At 45.0% G+C, this 19,231-nt stretch overlaps 1 protein-coding gene across 1 annotated transcript in view; it reads right to left on the bottom strand.

Moving 5' to 3' along the window:
- LOC144773573 (NACHT, LRR and PYD domains-containing protein 3-like) overlaps positions 1-18,863 on the bottom strand; it is a 221,330-nt gene extending 202,467 nt beyond the window's left edge. The window contains exon 1 of the mRNA XM_078658690.1: positions 18,527-18,863. Coding sequence (XP_078514816.1) covers positions 18,527-18,863 — 337 coding nt within the window. The remainder of the gene's footprint in view (positions 1-18,526) is intronic.
- Between the last annotated feature and the right edge of the window lie 368 nt (positions 18,864-19,231).

The following is a 19,231-nucleotide window of genomic DNA, read 5'->3' as shown; positions in this document are numbered from 1 at the left end:
CAGACCCGTCAGGCACTCAGCTGTGATTGCCCTCCCTGCGCAACCAGGCCTCACTGCTCACCTGCCACCACCAGCGTGTCTCCAAGAGGGCCCACCAAATGCTGGTGCAATCTTCAAGCCTGAGGAAGAGTAAGAGTTCAGTCTGCAGTCTGTTTGCTGTGTCATTGGTAACCAAAACAAATATGGCAGTCAATGTTGAGGACCAAGGTGAGTGTTGCTGAGTGTATAGGGGAACAGTGGAAGGTGTTATTCCAGGGCATGATGCAGAGGGCAGAACGAAGCTCAAACTGGCTATATGGCGGAGATGAATGCTACCACTTCCTTCTTACCACAAAGGCAGAATCATCCACATCATTGTCCTCTGATGTGTGATGTGCCTCACATGTTGGTGATGGTGTTTTGTCTGCAGCACTGTGTGGCACTGACACATCAGGGGCGGAGATGTGGATGGAGTAGTAGCAGCAGCATTCATCTGCCCCAGGCCTTGTGGCAGCAATGCCATGATGAGGATCTGCGTGGCATGGAAGATCCCAGCTACATCTCTCTGCATGCATCCACTCCATGTTCTCCATGATCCTCTTCTTGTGTCCCAACTCCTGGCTGACATCACTGGAGCCACTCTGACTAGACAGTTGTTCTAGTCTCAGAGTCATGACTCCAGTGATGTCAGCCATGGCTTGTTGGAGGGCATGGAGCGGACTGTGGGTGTCCGCTAGGGACTGTAAGTGGTCCCTGATGGGACTTAGACACCCACGTATGGCATCTAGTTTGGCTGCCATGAGGTCGAACACCACCAGCACCTGATCAGCCATCTCCTTCTGCACCTCTAACACACAGCGTTGGAATGCAATATGTTGGTCGTGGGGGTCCTGGGAGACAGCCGTCGTGGTGAGTGCTTCCTGCTGTGTGGTCTGTGCAGAGGATGGGGTCTCCTTGATGCAGATGGCCTGCCCTGCTCCTGGGGGTGGAGTGCTGGAGCTGTTGGAGGGCGGCGGGTTCAATGGTGTGGAGGTCCTCTTCATCATCAGTGCTGTGTTGTTGGGTCTGCTCTGCAGGAGGTGTTGATTCTCCTTCTGTACTGTAAATGGGAGATGCAGTTTAACAGTGTGTTCCATGTATGTTCAAGCATTGGACAAGTTTACAAACAGACTACATGACAATGTACATTGTGACTGTTTGGGAGGAGTTGCCTATTTGATGTGGGACAGTGGACATTTCTACACCATCAGGAATGTGAGATTGTACTTCTACATTATCATCTCACAGTTTCCTGCTATGCCAAATGTGATTGGCCAGTTTCTACACACAAGCGGCAGCAGTTGTGTCCTCTGTTCTGTTGTGAAAGTGTAGCAGTTTGTACCACATTGTTGCCAATGTTGATGTGCTCGGATTCTTATGTATGTGTGCTGCATTGTGGGAGAGTCGCCGCTGCAGCTCTGATTTTGCTGGCCCTTATCCCTTTCAGGCGGTGTGCCTCTCACTTCTGTGCTTGTACAGTGCTGAGATGTTACAGACTTGGGTAAATTGGGCTCTTGGTGGGAGTTGGGACTCTTGGGCATGGCTTGTCTGCAGATGTCTTGTTGACGTCAGGGGTTGTTTGTGCACGTGGATGTGTCAAGAGTGTGACCTACTCCTTTACAGATGTGGTCCACACTCAGCCACCTCAGTGTCAGGGCATGCACCATGTCATGATAATTGGACTGCAGCCATGCTACTCGTCATGCAGTGTCACTTGCTGTAGCGCGGTGGCGTTACCGGCGCGTCCTCACATTTGCATTGTCAGTGTGGCTCATGGACCCGCAGCTATGCTGGGTTCAGCACATGTGCATGGGTTTGTTGTGAGATTAGTGATGTGTGGGAGGGCCCCCTCTGGGCACATTGTCGACAGGGGCCTAATTGCAGTTTCTATGTGTGCTGCAGTATGCCAAGGAGATCAGGGACATGATCCAGAGTCATTGTGGGTGTGCACTGTGCTATACTTATTGTGCATGTGTGCCATTGTGCCCATCTCACCCCGTCCCCCCAGTCCCTGGTCATTACTCACCCTGTTGCTGTTGTGTCAGGTCATGTTGAGCAGTGTCCAGTCCCCCAACTCCTGCCACTGTCTGCCCACTGATGACTGTGGACACCATTTCCTCCATTTCATCCAGCTCCTGCTGTGGCGCTGGACTCCCACCTCCAGTCGGCACTGCTGCTTTTAGGTTGTCTGCAAGTTTCTACTTGGTTTTGCGCTTAACATCATTACAACACCTCTTGCATTTGTCCCCTTCCCTTCTCTTCACTCCAACTGCATTCACATTGGCCAAGATGAACAGACATATTGCATTTTTAGTTGCCAGTAGCACAGTGGAGGTGATGAACAGTTGTTGGTGTTATATCACCTCCTTAATCAGGATCTTGTTTTCCTGCAGACTGAATTGCAGGTTCCTCTTCTTCTTCTCCTTGCCCTTCTCCTTCATCGAGGTCCTTGGCTGTTCCTCTGGGGGGTTATGCTGATTTTTCTCGCCTGAAGTGGAAATAGCAAGCCTGGGGCTGCTTATCCCTGATATTTTCATCGCTGTTGGTCCCATCTCAACTTTTTTAACGCTCAGGTTTCCCTTTTTATCTCCGTCCCGGAAATTTTAACGCAGACTTTTGGCGCGTTATTGGGAAACTATCGCCTGTTGCTGGTGTGCTGACAATACGTTAACGCAGCGTTAGTTTCCCACGTTAGACGGTGTTATGTAAAATTGCTTTGACCTAGTTTGGCAATAATTATTGCACGTTCTTGAGAATATCCCCCAGTGTGTATTATTGTGTGGTGTCTGTATTCATGTTTATGTACACGTCAGACTGTTTTGTTAGTCACCCGCACAATACGGAACAATTCAAAAAGAAACTGTCTACATGGTACCAGAATCCCAAAGCAACAGGACTCTAGCAGTTTAAGGTGGGTACATAGAGAAGGTGATGCGTTAGGGGGTGACGGGTGTTAGACAAAAACAAGACCTTACTGGTCATCTGTCATGGGGATAACAGTAGTGAACCTGGCTTGCTGTGGACACCCCTGGCCTCCTCCTTCTTTCACATAGGGTCTCCACTGTCTGATTTAAAGACAGGAGGCACGCGCTGTTTCCCACAGGGTGGGTGGGTCCTTCAAATTTGACCCACCCAAGAAAATTGTTTATTGGACTTTTCCATTCAGAGCCATGTGTGAGCCTGTTCTAGGCGTGTCTGAGCTTGTTCTAGGTGTGTCTGACTCTGTTCTAGGTGTGTCTGCGGTAGTTCTAGATGTGTTTGAGCCTGTTCTAGGTGTCTCTGAGCCTGTTCTAGTGTGTCTGAGTCAGTTCTAGGCATGTCTGAGCCTGTTCTAGTGTGTCTGAGTCAGTTCTAGGCATGTCTGAGCCTGTTCTAGGTTTGTATGAGCTTGTTCTAGGCATGTCTGAGCCTGTTCTAGGTGTGTCTGACTCTGTTCTAGGCGTGTCTGAGGTAGTTCTAGATGTGTTTGAGCCTGTTCTAGGCATGTTTAAGCTTGTTCTAGGCATGTTTGAGCCTGTTCAATGTGTGTTTGAGCCTTTTCTAGGTGTGCTTTGACCTGTTCTCGGCATGGTTGAGCCTGTTCTATGTGTGTTTGGGCCTGTTCTAGGCATGTTTGAGCCTGTTCTATGCATGTTTTAGAATTTTATAGGGTGTCTGAGTCTGTTCTAGGTGTGGTCTATGTGCGTTTGAGCCTGTTCTAAGCATGTTTAAGTCTGTTCTAGGGTGTCTGATACTGTTCAAGGAGTGTTTGAGCCTGTTCTAGGGGTGTTTGAGCCTGTTTTAGGCGTGTTTGAGCCTGTTCTAGGAGTGGTTGAGCCTGTTCTAGACATGTTTGAGCCTGTTCTACACTTTTGGAGAGAATGGAACACTTTCTTAGTTCACTTTCTGTAATTTTCATCAAGAACTACAGTAATGAAAACATTGGGTAGCGTAGAACGTAAAATTACTATTCCCACTCCAGAAAATGCAGCAGTAGGGAAAGCGTTGAATAGCGTAGGGGTAAAAATTACTATTCCAACTCCAGAGAGTGCAACAGTAGGGAAAGCGTTGGATAGCGTAGGGGTAAAAATTACTATTCCCACTTCAGAGAGTGCAACAGTAGGGAAAGCGTTGGATAGAGGGTGGGTACAAATTACTATTCCCACTTCAGTGAGTGCAACAGTAGGGAAAGTGTTGGATAGCGTAGGGGTAAAAAATTACAATTCCTACTCCAAAGAGTGCAACAGTAGGGAAAGCATTGGATAGCGGGAAGGTAAAAATTACTATTCCCATTCCAGAGTGTGCAACAGTAGGGAAAGCGTTGGATAGCGTAAGGGTAAAAATTACTATTCTCACTCCAGAGAGTTCAACAGTAGGGAAAGCGTAGAATAGCATAGGGGTAAAAATTACTATTCCCACTCCAAAGAGTGCAACAGTAGGGAAAGCGTTGGATAGCGGGAAGGTAAATATTACTATTCCCACTCCAGAGAGTGCAACAGTAGGGAAAGCGTTGGATAGCGTAGGGGTAAAAATTACTATTCCAACTCCAGATAGTGCAACAGTAGGGAAAGCGTTGGATAGCGTAGGGGTAAAAATTACTATTCCCACTTCAGAGAGTGCAACAGTAGGGAAAGTGTTGGATAGAGGGTGGGTACAAATTACTATTCCCACTTCAGTGAGTGCAACAGTAGGGAAAGTGTTGGATAGCGTAGGGGTAAAAAATTACAATTCCTACTCCAAAGAGTGCAACAGTAGGGAAAGCATTGGATAGCGGGAAGGTAAAAATTACTATTCCCATTCCAGAGTGTGCAACAGTAGGGAAAGCGTTGGATAGCGTAAGGGTAAAAATTACTATTCTCACTCCAGAGAGTTCAACAGTAGGGAAAGCGTAGAATAGCATAGGGGTAAAAATTACTATTCCCACTCCAAAGAGTGCAACAGTAGGGAAAGCGTTGGATAGCGGGAAGGTAAATATTACTATTCCCACTCCAGAGAGTGCAACAGTAGGGAAAGCGTTGGATAGCGTAGGGGTAAAAATTTCTGTTCTAACTCCAGAGAGTGAAACAGTAGGGAAAGCGTTGGATAGCGTAGGGGTAAAAATTACTGTTCTAACTCCAGAGAGTGAAACAGTAGGGAAAGCGTTGGAAAGCGGGTGGGTAAAAAATACTATTCCAACTCCAGAGAGTGAAACAGTAAGGAAAACGTTGGATAGCGTAGGGGTAAAAATTACTATTTCCACTCCAGAGAGTGCAGCAGTAGGGAAAGCGTTGGATAGCATAGAAATTAAATATGACATACTTATAAATAATGTTTGTTTTTAAAATAATTAATTCTTTAAATTTGAAAAAACTCAACATCATTTACAAACACCCATTAATAATTATTAAAAACATATTTACAATTGAATAATTTATAAACAATAAATTAACAATAAATACCAATAAAACAAAAACATCTTTATTATTAAAAATTGATTAGCAATTAAAAAACTTTAAATAAAATTATTTTTTATACTAAAAAATACTTTTTATAAATTATTAATTACCAATTACAAAAAAATAATTTCCAATAAAAAAAATGACTTACCAATTAAAAAATTAATTACCAATTAAAAAAATTAATTACCAAATAAAACAATTAATTACCAATTACAAACATTAATGACCAATTACAAACATTAATTATGAATAAAAAAATGAATTGACAAGTACAAACATTAATTATCAATTAAAAACATTAATTACCAATTAAAAAAACATAATTGCCTATTATAAACATTAATTACCAATTACAAATATTAATTGGCAATTAAAAAATGAATTACCAATTACAAACATTAATTACCAAATTAAAAAATAAATTAACAATTAAAATAATTAATTGACAATTAATAATTAATTAAAAATGAATTAATTATCAATACCAATAATTTAAAATAAATCATTACTTAATTACAATTAAAATACTTCCCGTCCAATTCCCCTATAAACCCACTACCCCCTACAAAACTTAAATGCAAAAATTAATTAAAATTAATTTGTAATTCCTAAAAAATAATAATTAATTTAATGTATTAAAATTACTTCCCACCCTATTCCCCTATAAACCCACAACCCGCTCCAGTACTAAAATATAAAATTGACTTAAAAATATCATTATTTATATATAAAAATAGCATACATATAATTTAAAACAAGTAAAATACTTAACAAAAAACATGACAGATACATATTAAATACATAATGAAATACATAACAGTAATAACAATATGGAATTAGTAACATAGAAATTAGTAACATCGATATATTTGATATCGATATTACTGACTCCGATATTACTTACATCGATATCAATTTTTTTGATATTACTTACCTTAGGGTCGATATTCTGTCCAACGATATTCTTGAGCTCGATATTCTTTACCTTCGATGTTTCAGACTCGATATTTCTGCAGGTCGATATTACAAACTCGATATTTAGACTGTGTACCGTTATCACTTACTCATCCTTCTTTGCGAAGAGTCCTTGGGCCATGTATTTGAGATGGGATTCGCTCGACAGGGCCGCTACCAGGACTGACAGAGGTAGGAACTGCTCTACAGGGCCTGCTACCAGGACTGGCTCAGGAAGGGACCGCTCTACGGGACCCATTACCTGGACTGGCAGAGATAGGAACCACTCTAAAGGACCCCTTACCAGGACTGGCAGAGGTAGGAGCTGCTCTGCAGGGCCGGTACCCAGACTGGCAAAGTTAGGCACTGTTCTATAGGGCCATTACCAGGACTGGCAGAGGTAGGAACCGTTCTACAGGGCCCATTACCAGGACTGGCAGAGGTAGGAACCGCTCTACAGGGTCCATTACCAGGAGTGGCAGAGGTGGGGACCGCTCTACAGGGCCCGCTACCAGGACTGGAAGAGGTAGGGACTGCTCTACAGGGCCCACTACCAGGACTGGCAGACGTACTGTCTGCTCTACAGGGCTGGTACTAGGACTGGCAGAGGAAGGAACCGCTCCACAGGGCAGGTACCAGGACTGGCAGAGGTAGGGACCACTCTACAGAGCTGGTACCAGGACTTGCAGAGGTAGTGACCGCTCTACGGGGCCAGTACCAGGACTATCCGAGGTAGGAACCACTCTACAGGACCCATTACCAGGACTGTCAGAGGTAGTAACTGCTCAACAGGGCCCGCTACCCGGACTAGCAGAGGTAGGAACTGCTCTGCAGGGCACGCTACCAGGATTGGCAGCGGTAGAAACAGCTCTACAGGGCGTGCTATCAGGGCTAGCAGATGTACGGACCGCTCTACAGGTCCAGTCACAGTGCCAGGACTGCCAGAGGTAAGGACTGCTTCACAGGGCCGATACCAGAACTGGTAGAGGTTGGGACCGCTCTACAGGGCCCACTACCAGGACTGGAAGAGGTAGGGACCGCTCTACAGGGCCCACTACCAGGACTGGCAGATGTACTGTCTGCTCTACAGGGCTGGTACTAGGACTGGCAGAGGAAGGAACCGCTCCACAGGGCAGGTACCAGGACTGGCAGAGGTAAGGACTGCTCTACAGGGCCTTCTACCAGGACTGGCAGAGGTAGCGACCACTCTACAGGGCTGGTACCATGACTGGCAGAGGTAGGAATCGCTCTACAGGGCTGGTACCAGGACTGGCAGAGGTAGGGAACGCTCTACAGGGCTCACTAACGGACTGGCAGACATACAGACCACTCCACAGGGCCGGTACCAGGATTGGCAGAGGTAGGAACCACTCTACAGGGCCGGTACCAGGACTGGCAGAGGTAGGAACAGCTCTACAGGGCTGGTACCAGAACTGGCAGAGGTAGGGATCGCTCTTTAGGGCCCACTCCAAAGCCAGGGCTGACGTGGCTGCGACGGGGGGGGCGTTTTGGATGCGTTGTACTCATTGTAGGTGTTTGGCTGGGATTCCTGCGTAGAGTGCATTGCCGTAGTCCAGTCTGCTGCTGACGAGGGCCTGTGTCACCATTCTTCTTGTTTCGGTCGGGATCCGCTTGTAGATGCTGCAGAGCATGCTGAGGGTGTTGTAGCAGGAGGAGAAGATGGCGTTGACCTGCGTAGCCATGGAGAGGGAGGAGTCGAGAATGAATCCTAGGTTGCGTGCATGGTTATTGGGTGTTGGTGCTGTTCCCAGTGTGGTTGGCCACCAGGAGTCATCCCAGGCTGAGGGGGGGGTCCGAGAATGAGTACCTCCCTCTTGTCCGAGTTCAGCTTCTGACAGTGGCTCCTCATCCAGTCGGCGACGGCCTTCATTCCCTCGTGGAGGTTGGTTTTGGCGGTGTGTGGGTCCTTGGTGAGGGAGAGGATGAGCTGGGTGTCGTCAGCGTAGGAGATGATGTTGAGGTCGTGCTGGCGGACCACTTGTGCGAGGGGGGCCATGTAGATGTTGAACAGTGTCGGGCTGAGGGATGCGCCCTGGGGGACGCCGCAGATGATGTTGGTGGCTTCGGATCGGAAGGGTGGGAGGCAGATGCTCTGGGTTCTGCCGGAGAGGAAAGACGTGGTCCAGTCAAGGGCCTTCTTTTGGATTCCGGCTTCTAGAAGGCGTGTCTTTAGAGTGCGATGGCAGACCATGTCAAAGGCGGCCGACAGGTCCAGGGGGATGAGGGCTGATGTTTCGCCATTGTCTAGTTGGCGCCTGATGTCGTCTGTGGCGGTGATGAGGGCTGTCTCTGTGCTGTGGTTTCATCTGAATCCGGACTGGGATGGGTCCAAGATGTTGTTTGAGAGCTGAAAGAACGTCTTCTGTTGCCAGTAAGTGCACATTCTGGCCTATTCCTCTGGTTGAGTGCCTAGAAAAAATCGTGACTGCTTGGGAGGCCATAACAACAGATCCGCAGGTCCTATCAACAGTTAAAGTTTTTGTAATAGACTCATACCTCCTCCTGTGTCAAACCTTTCTTCCACAGTCTTTATATTTCTCTCAAGATCTAAGCCTTTTTTTAGATTCTAGAGATTCAGACTTTACTCCTCAAAGGAGCTATTCAGGCATTTTTCCCAAATCCTTCCAGTTGCTTGTGTTGCATATTTTCAGATGAAAAGGAAAACAACAAAAATGTGTATCATAATAAATCTCAAAAAGTTTCATCAATTTGTAGTTTACCATTCATTTCAAGATGCAAACTACTTTGCACTTTGGAGATGCCCTAGTGCAGGGAGATATTATATCTGTCTGGACTTCTGTACCTCTCTTGCCTCTTTTTGCACCTCTGTTGGCTCTTTCTACACCTCACTTGCTCCTTTCTACACTTCTCTTGCCTCTTTCTGCACCCCTGTTGCTTCATTCTGCACTTTCCATGCTCCTTTCGGCATCTGTCTTGCTTCTTTCTGCACCCCTGTTGTCTCTTTATGTACCTCTTTTGCCTCTTTCGCCACTTTTCTTGCCCTTTTCTGCATCTCGCTTTCCTCTTTCTGCATGTCTATTTCCTCTTTCAGCACCTCATTTGCTTCTTTCTGCACCCCTTTTGTCTCTTTCTGCACTTGCCTTCCCTCTTTCTGTACCTTTCCTGCCTGTTTTTGCATCTCACTTGCCTATTTCTGCACTTTTCTTGCTTCTTTCCACACCACTGTTGCTTCTTTCAGCAATTCTCTTGCCTCTTTGTGAACTTCTCTTGATTGTTTCTGCACCTCTATTGCCACTTTGAGCACCTCACTTGCTGCTTTCTATACTTCTCTTGCCTCTTTCTGCACCCCTGTTGCTACATTTTGCACTTTCCATGCTTATTTCTGCACCTGTCTTGATTCTTTCTGCACCCCTGTTGACTCTTTATGTACCTCTTTTGCCTCTTTTTGCACTTTTCTTGCCCTTTTCTGCATCTCTCTTTCCTCTTTCTGCATGTCTATTGCCTCATTCTGCACTTTATTTGCTTCTTTCTGCACCCCTGTTGTCTCTTTCTGCACTCGCCTTCCCTCTTTCTGTACCTTTCCTGCCTGTTTTTGCATCTCACTTCCCTCTTTCTGCACTTTTCTTGCTTCTTTCCACACCACTGTTGCTTCATTCAGTAATTCCCTTGCCTCTTTGTGAACTTCTCTTGCCCGTTTCTGCACCTCTCTTGCTTCTTTTTACACATCTATTGCCACTTTCTGCACCTCACTTGCTTCTTTCTACACTTCTCCTGCCTCTTTCTGCACCCCTGTTGCTACATTCTGCACTTTCCATGCTTCTTTCTGCACCTGTCTTTGTTCCTTCTGCACCCCTGTTGTCTCTTTATGTACCTCTTTTGCCGCTTTTTGCACTATTCTTGCCTTTTTCTGCACTTCTCCTCCCTCTTTCTGCATGTCTGTTGCCTCTTTCTGCACCTCATTTGCTTCTTTATGCACCCCTGTTGTCTCTTTATGCACTCGTCTTCCCTCTTTCTGTACCTTTTCTGCCTGTTTTTGCATCTCACTTGCCTCTTTCTGCACTTTTCTTGCCTGTTTCTACACTTCCCTTGCCTCTTTCTGTAGCCCTGTTGCTTCATTCTGCACTTTCCATGCTTCTTTCTTCACCTGTCTTGCTTCTTTCTGTATCCCTGTTGTCTCTTTATGTACCTCTTTTGCCTCTTTCTGTACTTTTCTTGCCTTTTTCTGCAGTTCTCTTCCCTCTTTCTACATGTCTTTTGCCTCTTTCTGCACCTCATTTGCTTCTTTTTGCACACCTGTTGTCTCTTTCTGTACTCATCTTCCTCTTTCTGCACCTTTCCTGCCTGTTTTTGCATCTCACTTGCCTCTTTCTGCACTTTTCTTGTTTCTTTGTACACCTCTGTTGCTTCTTTCAGCAATTATCTTGCCTCTTTGTTCACTTCTCTTGCCTGTTTCTGCACCTCTCTTGCTTCTTTTTGCACCTCTCTTGCCTCTTTCTGCACATCACTTCCTCCTTTCTGCACCTGTCTTGCTTCTTTCTGCACCCCTGTTGTCTCTTTATATACCTCTTTTGCCTCTTTTTGCACCTTTCTTGCCTTTTTCTGCACTTCTCCTCCCTCTTTCTGCATGTCTGTTGCCTCTTTCTGCACCTCATTTGCTTCTTTATGCAACCCTGTTGTCTCTTTCTGCACTCGTCTTCCCTCTTTCTGTACCTTTTCTGCCTGTTTTTGCATCTCACTTGCCTCTTTCTATGCTTTTCTTACTACTTTCTACACCTCTGTTGCTTCTTTCATCAATTCTCTTGCCTCTTTGTGCACTTCTCTTGCCTGTTTCTACACTTCTCTTGCCTCTTTCTGCAGCCCTGTTGCTTCATTCTGCACTTTCCATGCTTCTTTCTTCACCTGTCTTGCTACTTTCGGGGTCCCTGTTGTCTCTTTATGTACCTCTTTTGCCTCTTTCTGTACTTTTCTTGCCTTTTTCTGCAGTTCTCTTCCCTCTTTCTACATGTCTGTTGCCTCTTTCTGCGCCTCATTTGCTTCTTTTTGCCCACCTGTTGTCTCTTTCTGTACTCATATTCCTCTTTCTGTACCTTTCCTGCCTGCTTTTTTAATCTCACTTGCCTCTTTCTTCACTTTTCTTGTTTCTTTGTACACCTCTGTTGCTTCTTTCAGCAATTATCTTGCCTCTTTCTGCACCTCTCTTGCTTCTTTTTGCACCTCTCTTGCCTCTTTCTGCACATCACTTTCTCCTTTCTGTACCTGTCTTGCTTCTTTCTGCACCCCTGTTGTCTATTAATGTACCTCTTTTGCCTCTGTCTGCACTTTCCTTGCCCTTTTCTGCATCTCTCTTTCCTCTTTCTGCATGTGTATTGCCTCTTTCTGCACCTCATTTGCTTCTTTCTGCACCCCTTTTGTCTCTTTCTGCACTCGCCTTCCCTCTTTCTGTACCTAACCTGCCTGTTTTTGCATCTCACTTGCCACTTTCTGCACTTTTCTTGCTTCTTTCCACACCACTGTTGCTTCTTTCAGTAATTCTCTTGCCTTTTTGTAAACTTCTCTTGGCAGTTTCTGCACCTCTCTTGCTACTTTTTACACATCTATTGCCACTTTCTGCACCTCACTTGCTTCTTTCTACACTTCTCCTGCCTCTTTCTGCACCCCTGTTGGTACATTCTGCACCTGTCTTGGTTCTTTCTGCACCCCTGTTGTCTCTGTATGTACCTCTTTTGCCTCCTGTTGCACTTTTCTTGCCTTTTTCTGTACTTCTCTTCCATTTTTCTGCATGTATGTTGCCTCTTTCTGCACCTCATTTGCTTCTTTATGCACCCCTGTTGTCTCTTTCTGCACTCGTCTTCTCTCTTTTGTACCTTTCCTGCCTGTTTTTGCAACTCACCTGCCTCTTTCTACACCTTTCTTGCTCCTTTCTACACCTCTGTTGCTTCTTTCATTCTTTCATCAATTATCTTGCCTCTTTGTGCACTTCTCTTGCCTGTTTCTGCACTTCCATTGCCTCTTTCTGCACCCCTGTTGCTTCATTCTGCACTTTCCATGCTTCTTTCTTCACCTGTCTTGCTTCTTTCTGTACCCCTGTTGTCTCTATATGTACATCTTTTGCCTCTTTCTGTACTTTTCTTGCTTTTTTTCTGCAGTTCTCTTCCCTCTTTCTACATGTCTGTTGCCTCTTTCTGCACCTCATTTGCTTCTTTTTGCATACCTGTTGTCTCTTTCTGTACTCATCTTCCTCTTTCTGTACCTTTCCTGCCTGTTTTTGCATCTCACTTGCCTCTTTCTGCACTTTTCTTTTTTCTTTGTACAATTCTGTTGCTTCTTTCAGCACTTATTTTGCCTCTTTCTGCACTTCTCTTACCTGTTTATGCACCTCTCTTGCTTCTTTTTGCACCTCTCTTGCCTCTTTCTGCACATCACTTTCTCCTTTCTGTACCTGTCTTGCTTCTTTCTGCACCCCTGTTGTCTCTTTATGTACCTATTTTGCCTCTTTCTGTACTTTTCTTAGCTTCTTCTATACTTCTCTTCCTTCTTTCTACACCCATCCTGCCTTTTTCTGTACCTCTCTTACCTCTTTGTGTACCCATCCTACCTTTTTCTGGACTCATCTTGCCTCTCTCAGCACTTCACTTACTTCTTTTACACCTCTGTTGCTTCTTTCAGCATTTCTCTTGCCTCTTTCTGTACTTCTCTTCCTTCTTTCTGCACCCCTCCTGCCTCTTTCTGTCTTCTCCTGCCTCTTTGTGCTCCTATCCTACCCCTTCCTGCAACCCTTTTGCCTCTTTTTACACCTCTGTTAGTTCTTTCTGCAGTGCTCTTGCTTTTTTCTGCACCTCTCTTGCCTCTTTCAGCACCTGTGTTGCTTCTTTCTATACTTCACTTGCCTCCTTCTGCACCTCTTAGTTATAAGTAGTTTTAATCCCCCTGCCCTATTATGTACTACGGCCATACAAGGGAGGTCATGCCAATCACAGGGGTACCCCAACCCATAGTGTACCCTAGTGTATGTAGGTGTGGTCACTGTATTATAAGTGTCTTTCAGCATAGCACTGGCTCCGGTACTGGTTAGTCAGAGTCAGTTACCACAAGTACCAGTCAGCAAAAATGTGGGGGCAGAGGATGAATTTGCAACAAGGCCTCTTTCTGTACCTCTGTCGGTTTTGTGTGCACATCTCTGGCTCCTTTCTGCACCTTTCTTTGACTTTCTGGACTTATGTTACATCTTTCTGAATTTCTCTTGATTCTTTCTGGGCCTTTTTTCCTCTTTCTGCACATGTCTCACCTTTGTAGGCATAGTTAGAAATTAGCATTTAAAAAACCTTAGAATTTCACTGAAAAAAACACAGGTTTCAGGGACGTTATAGTTAGTTGGACATTTCACTTGTACAAAACCAGAGAAATTCGGCCATTATAGTTAGTTCCTCGCGCCACCGCAATGCACTGCTTACACCATTCATGACATGGTCAGTGACATCACTGATGACATCTCAAATGACATCACTGATGACACCACTGATGACATCATCCATGTGACAATCTGATGCACCTCCTCATACCCTTATTTAACCTTTGATACAGCCACTCTAAAAAACAGACTACCGTTTTCGAAACCATAGACACCCTAATACCAGTTAGTACATACCCACTCACTGATTCCTAGGTCTACACACACATCCACTCATTCACTCATACAGTCACTGATACATGCAGTCAACCATCAATACGGCACTATCATATGCACTCACATATATATACAGACACTCACAAACTACCGCTCATCCATATAGTTTCTCACACACCTAGAAAGTCATGCAAAGAATCAATCACACTCCCATTTATTCACCCATACAGTTATACACACACCACCTCACCTATTCAAACATATACCAACACATACTTACACTCTTGTACAATAACTAATACAAGCACACACTCATCCATACAGCCACTCTCTCAATCACTCACTCTCACATATAGTCATTTATATACTCCAACACTCACTTATACTGCCGTACATATATGCAGTTAATCACACATCTACCACAGAGACATTTATTCACTCACCAGCACACCCATACACACACTCACCCACCCATACAGCCCTTCACAGATGTTCTCTTGAACCCATACAACCAGTGAATCCCCCACAAACACATCTATGCACAGAGTCACACCCCCACCCAGCCATACAGACATTCTGGCATCCATACAGATTCACAGACAAACAATCGATAACTCATATAGACCTTCATTAGCTACTCACAAACACTCAAGAACATATGCAACTGCTTACACACCAACTGACAAACTAAACTGTGTGAATGTCTGTATCAGTCACTAACCCATGCATTCAGTAAGACACATTAAATCACTCACTTATACAGTCAGTCATGTACCTACTAAATCTTTCATCCACACACTTATGCATCCACTCATTCTTCAATATGAAAAACATATTTAAACTTTACAGAAACACACAGTCACTGGATGATGTCATCAGTGATGTCATTTGAGATGTCATCAGTGATGTCATCAGTGATGTCACTGACCATGTTATGAATGATGTAATATGTGACATCATCAGCAGTGGATTGCGGGTGCGCAAAATATAGTTAGTACAACTAACTATATAGGAGCAATTTCAATGGTTTTTTAAATGCTAATTCCTAACTATATATGACCTGAAACCTATGGTTTTTTCAGTGAATTTGCAAGGTTTTTTAAATGCTAATACCTAACTATGTATGACCTGAAACCTATGGTTTTTCAGTGAATTTGCAAGGTTTTTTAAATGCTAATACCTAACTATGTAAGGCTTAAAACCTATGGTTTTTTCAGTGAATATATATATTTAATATAATATATATATAATTTTTATTTTCAAGGTTTTTTTTATATGATTACAGGGTCCGCGCTCCGTGAACGCTCTGAGCTCTTACAACGACAATTTTTTTAAAGTTTCTAAAACATAATATCTACGTTTTTAACGTAGATTTTAAAGGTAGACAATATCTGCTTTAATGTAGAAAATGTTTTTTTAAAACTTTTAACAACAGTATATTAATTTTTGAAGTAGTAACAAATCTCGCAAGGGTAGGTCACACGTGCACGCAACGTAAGAGCTCCGTCCACGCAGCGTGAAAGCTTCGAGCTCTTACCCCCGAAAGTTTTAGAAACTTTAAATCGTTATATCTACGTATTCATTGCACAATGTAAAGGTACACATTATCTGGGATAATAAAGAACATGTTAATTTAAACTTTTAAAGACCATATATAACTTTATTTAAGCAATTATAAATCTCGCTAGGGTGCGTGCTAGGTAAACGCATCGTAAGATGACGTTAGCGCTGTGTAAATGGAGCGTAAACGCAACGTAAGCTTACGTAAGCGCCCCGTAAGCGCAACGTAAGCGCTCCGTAAGCTTACGCCCAACCATGTGACCTTAAACCAAAATATTTAATTGGTTTATAATACTTCCTACTCCAATTGTTGAAAAACCCCTCCCAAGTTCATCATTCTTCTTTGGCTTTCAGAGAAGCAACACCTTTTTTCTACAGCTCCTAGCTACAGAAAAATACTTCCAAATGGCTGAACATCCAGAGTCTGACCATTCTTCTAATGAAAACTTTGTTGAAGAGGACCCTCGCCCAAGGAAGAAGAAGGAGTCCATATCTGGAAATTTTTCAGCTTTCCAGAACACCAGAAGAAGGTAAATGCACCACTGGTCACCTGCAAGATCTGTGACACAGTGATATAAAGAGGAAATCCAAATAAGAAATATTCATTTGGAACCCACACCATGGAACGCCATGTAAAAAATATACACCCCAACAATTGGAGTAGAGCTGTGGTGCAAAGATCTCAGGAGGAGGACTCTTCTCCTAGTACATCTACAGCAAGAACTGGAGTACCACCAATGCCATCTTCAATGGTGGCGAACATTTAGCCAGAACTGAAAAATGTAATGATGCAATGCATACATTGCAGTAAATTAGTAGCCTTCGGACAACAGTCCATTGAAGTAATTTTTCAGAAGAACAGGAACCACAGAAGCAGCAAATAATGTTTTTTTTCAATTTCATAGTTTGTTCCTGTTGAACAATTATTTTGTGTAAAAAGTTCATTTTTCTACGTTTTTCAAGCAAAACGAAACCAAAAAAAAAAAACAGTTATTTTTAGAACTACCTCTACTGGTTAAAGAAATAACTAAATTTCTATGTTTGTATGTAAAAGTTTGTCATAGTTATGTTATGTTATGTTAAAATGGGACTTTTATAGCACAACGGCTACTCCAAAGGAGTGTCCCGGCGCTTTGAGCTCCTGGCCATGGAAAAGAGCAAGAAACATAACAATAACAGAGAAGGGGCACCCGGAGGGGAAGAAACTATCCAGCAAACAACCAAGTTTTCAAGTCTTTCCTAAAGACAAGCAGATTAGAGGTGCTTCGCAGAGACAACGGTAGCGAGTTCCAAAGCTGAGGAGCAAGGAAGCTGAAAGACCGGCCGCCAAGCCGAGCCTTTTTAATGCGTGGTACCCGAGCCAAGGCCAAGGTTTCTGACCTGAGGGATCGTGCTGGTCGATAGAAGTCCAGCCTCCTCTGAAGATACTTGGCACCAGTGCCATGTAAGGCCTTATGGGCAAGAGTCATGGTCTTAAACAGTATCCTCTTCCGCACCGGAAGCCAGTGGAGGGATACAAGAAGATTAGAGGCGCTGGTGCGACGATGAAGGCCATAGATGGCACGCGCAGCCGCGTTCTGGGTGATCTGCAGACGTTGGAGGAGATATTCAGGCAGGCCCAGATATAGAGCATTGGCATAGTCCAATCTGGACCCTATGAGGGCCTGAACAGTGATCCTCCGGTGATGCTGTGACAGAAGGGGGAAAAACTTGCGCAGCATTCTCAGGATCCCAAAACAAGTTCCCGTAAGGATGGAAATCTGGGATTTGAGCGACAGCTCATTATCAATTTTGACTCCCAGGTTCTTGGCCCACTTAGAGGACTGTGAGGGAGGGAACATGTCGGCAGGCCACCATCCTCGCCAATCTGGTTCAGAGGGGCATCCGAAGAATAGTATTTCGGACTTGTCCGAGTTGCACTTGAGACTGTTTTGAGAAAACCAGCTGAAAACAGCCCCAAGGCACTCGCGGATCCCTTCGCCATCAAACTCTTCACCCTTGCGACAGGTGAAGAGGAACTGAGTGTCGTCAGCATAGGAGACGATCCGGGCCCCATAGGACTCCGCCAATGTCGCCAGAGGGGTCATCAAGATGTTAAAGAGAGTGGGACTCAGGATAGAACCCTGAGGCACTCCGACTCCCAATGACGGCATCTCGGCGGATCCGGGTGGGACCCAGACCGTCTGGCGGCGGTTGGCCAAAAAGGAAGAAAACCAGTTGAGCACCGTCCCCCCTAGCCCGATGTCATGGAGCCTAATGAGGAGGTCCTCATGGGGGACGGTGTCAAACGCCGCCGACAGATCTAGCATGACTAACAACACCCTGCCTCCCATGTCCAGCACCTCTCTAATGATCTCTGAGACTTCCAGGAGCGCCGTCTCGGTGCTTAAGTTGGAGCGGAATCCCGATTGGGATTCATGGAGCAGATCATTAGACTCCAAAAAGTTGGAAAGCACGCTGTGCACGTGTTTTTCCAGGATCTTGGTCAGTGCTGGAAGGAGCGAAATTGGTCTGTAGTTGGAGGGTACCTCTGGGTCAAGATTGGGTTTCTTGATCAGAGGAATGACCATGGCTTGCTTCCAGGTCTGAGGCAGAAAGCCTTCGCTCAAAGATAGATTAAGGATGGGATTGGCTATAGGGTTTATGGCGTCTGCCACTTTTGCCAGAAATTTTGCCGGGCAAGGATCTAATGGTGAGCCCGACTTAAGGTTCCTCATCAGGGCTAAAGATGTAGCAGCCGGGAGAGGAGGAAAATCGAGCAGGGCTGGTCCCGGGGGAGACAGAGACGCTGCCTCAATCGGCATCACAGACACATCATCTGGGTCTCTCTGCGGGAAAGAGACCTGGATTTGCCTAATTTTGGTGGTAAAAAAATTGGCAATAGTGTTAGCCCAGGTCTCTGCCGGAGCACCCTGAGTAGAGATGGACCGGGGGCTAGTAAATTCACGCACGATTGAGAAAATCTCCTTACAGGAGTTAGCAGCATCGTCAATCCTATTGGCAAGATACCGTTTCTTGCTCTGAAGGACAAGTTCATGGTATGACTTCATCGTTGTTTTATATCGTTGTTTGGCCTCGGGCTCATACTGGACTCTCCAGGCACGCTCAACCACTTTACATTGCCTACGGGCAAGGGCTAGTTCCTCCGTGAACCAGGGAGCAGAGACCCGCCGAGCAGCGGACCTGGGCGGCTGTAAGGGAGCGAACTCATTTAGTCTGGCAAGAAGCCAGTCTTGCAGGCTCTCCAGATCTTTCTCCAGATCCCCAGTGCAGACCACAGGGTGATCAGTCAGAGCATGAGTAAGCATATCTGAGGTCACCCGGTGAAGTGTCCTATAACTGCTGCCCTGCTGTCTCGTGGCACTAGCGAGGGGGGCCGCGATAGAATGTATTTCGAAGTGGGCCAGAAAGTGATCGGACCACACGATAGGCAGAAGTGTAATATTCATGATAGGTATGGTGGAAAAAACCTGATCGAGCATGTGGCCTTTATCGTGGGTTGGACCAGAGAGATAAGGGGAAAGACCCAGGGTGGATGCGATATCCAACAATTTGATGGCATTTTGGTCATTGTGGTCGTCCATATGGAAGTTGAAATCTCCCGCAAGTAAGCAGTGCTCCGATCTCAGGACAAGGACCGACATGACCTGTTGAAGGTCATCAAGAAAGGAGCCCA

Source organism: Lissotriton helveticus, chromosome 8, assembly GCF_964261635.1.
Source record: "Lissotriton helveticus chromosome 8, aLisHel1.1, whole genome shotgun sequence".
Classification (NCBI taxonomy): domain Eukaryota; kingdom Metazoa; phylum Chordata; class Amphibia; order Caudata; family Salamandridae; genus Lissotriton; species Lissotriton helveticus.
This window is presented reverse-complemented; position numbering and strand designations above follow the sequence as displayed.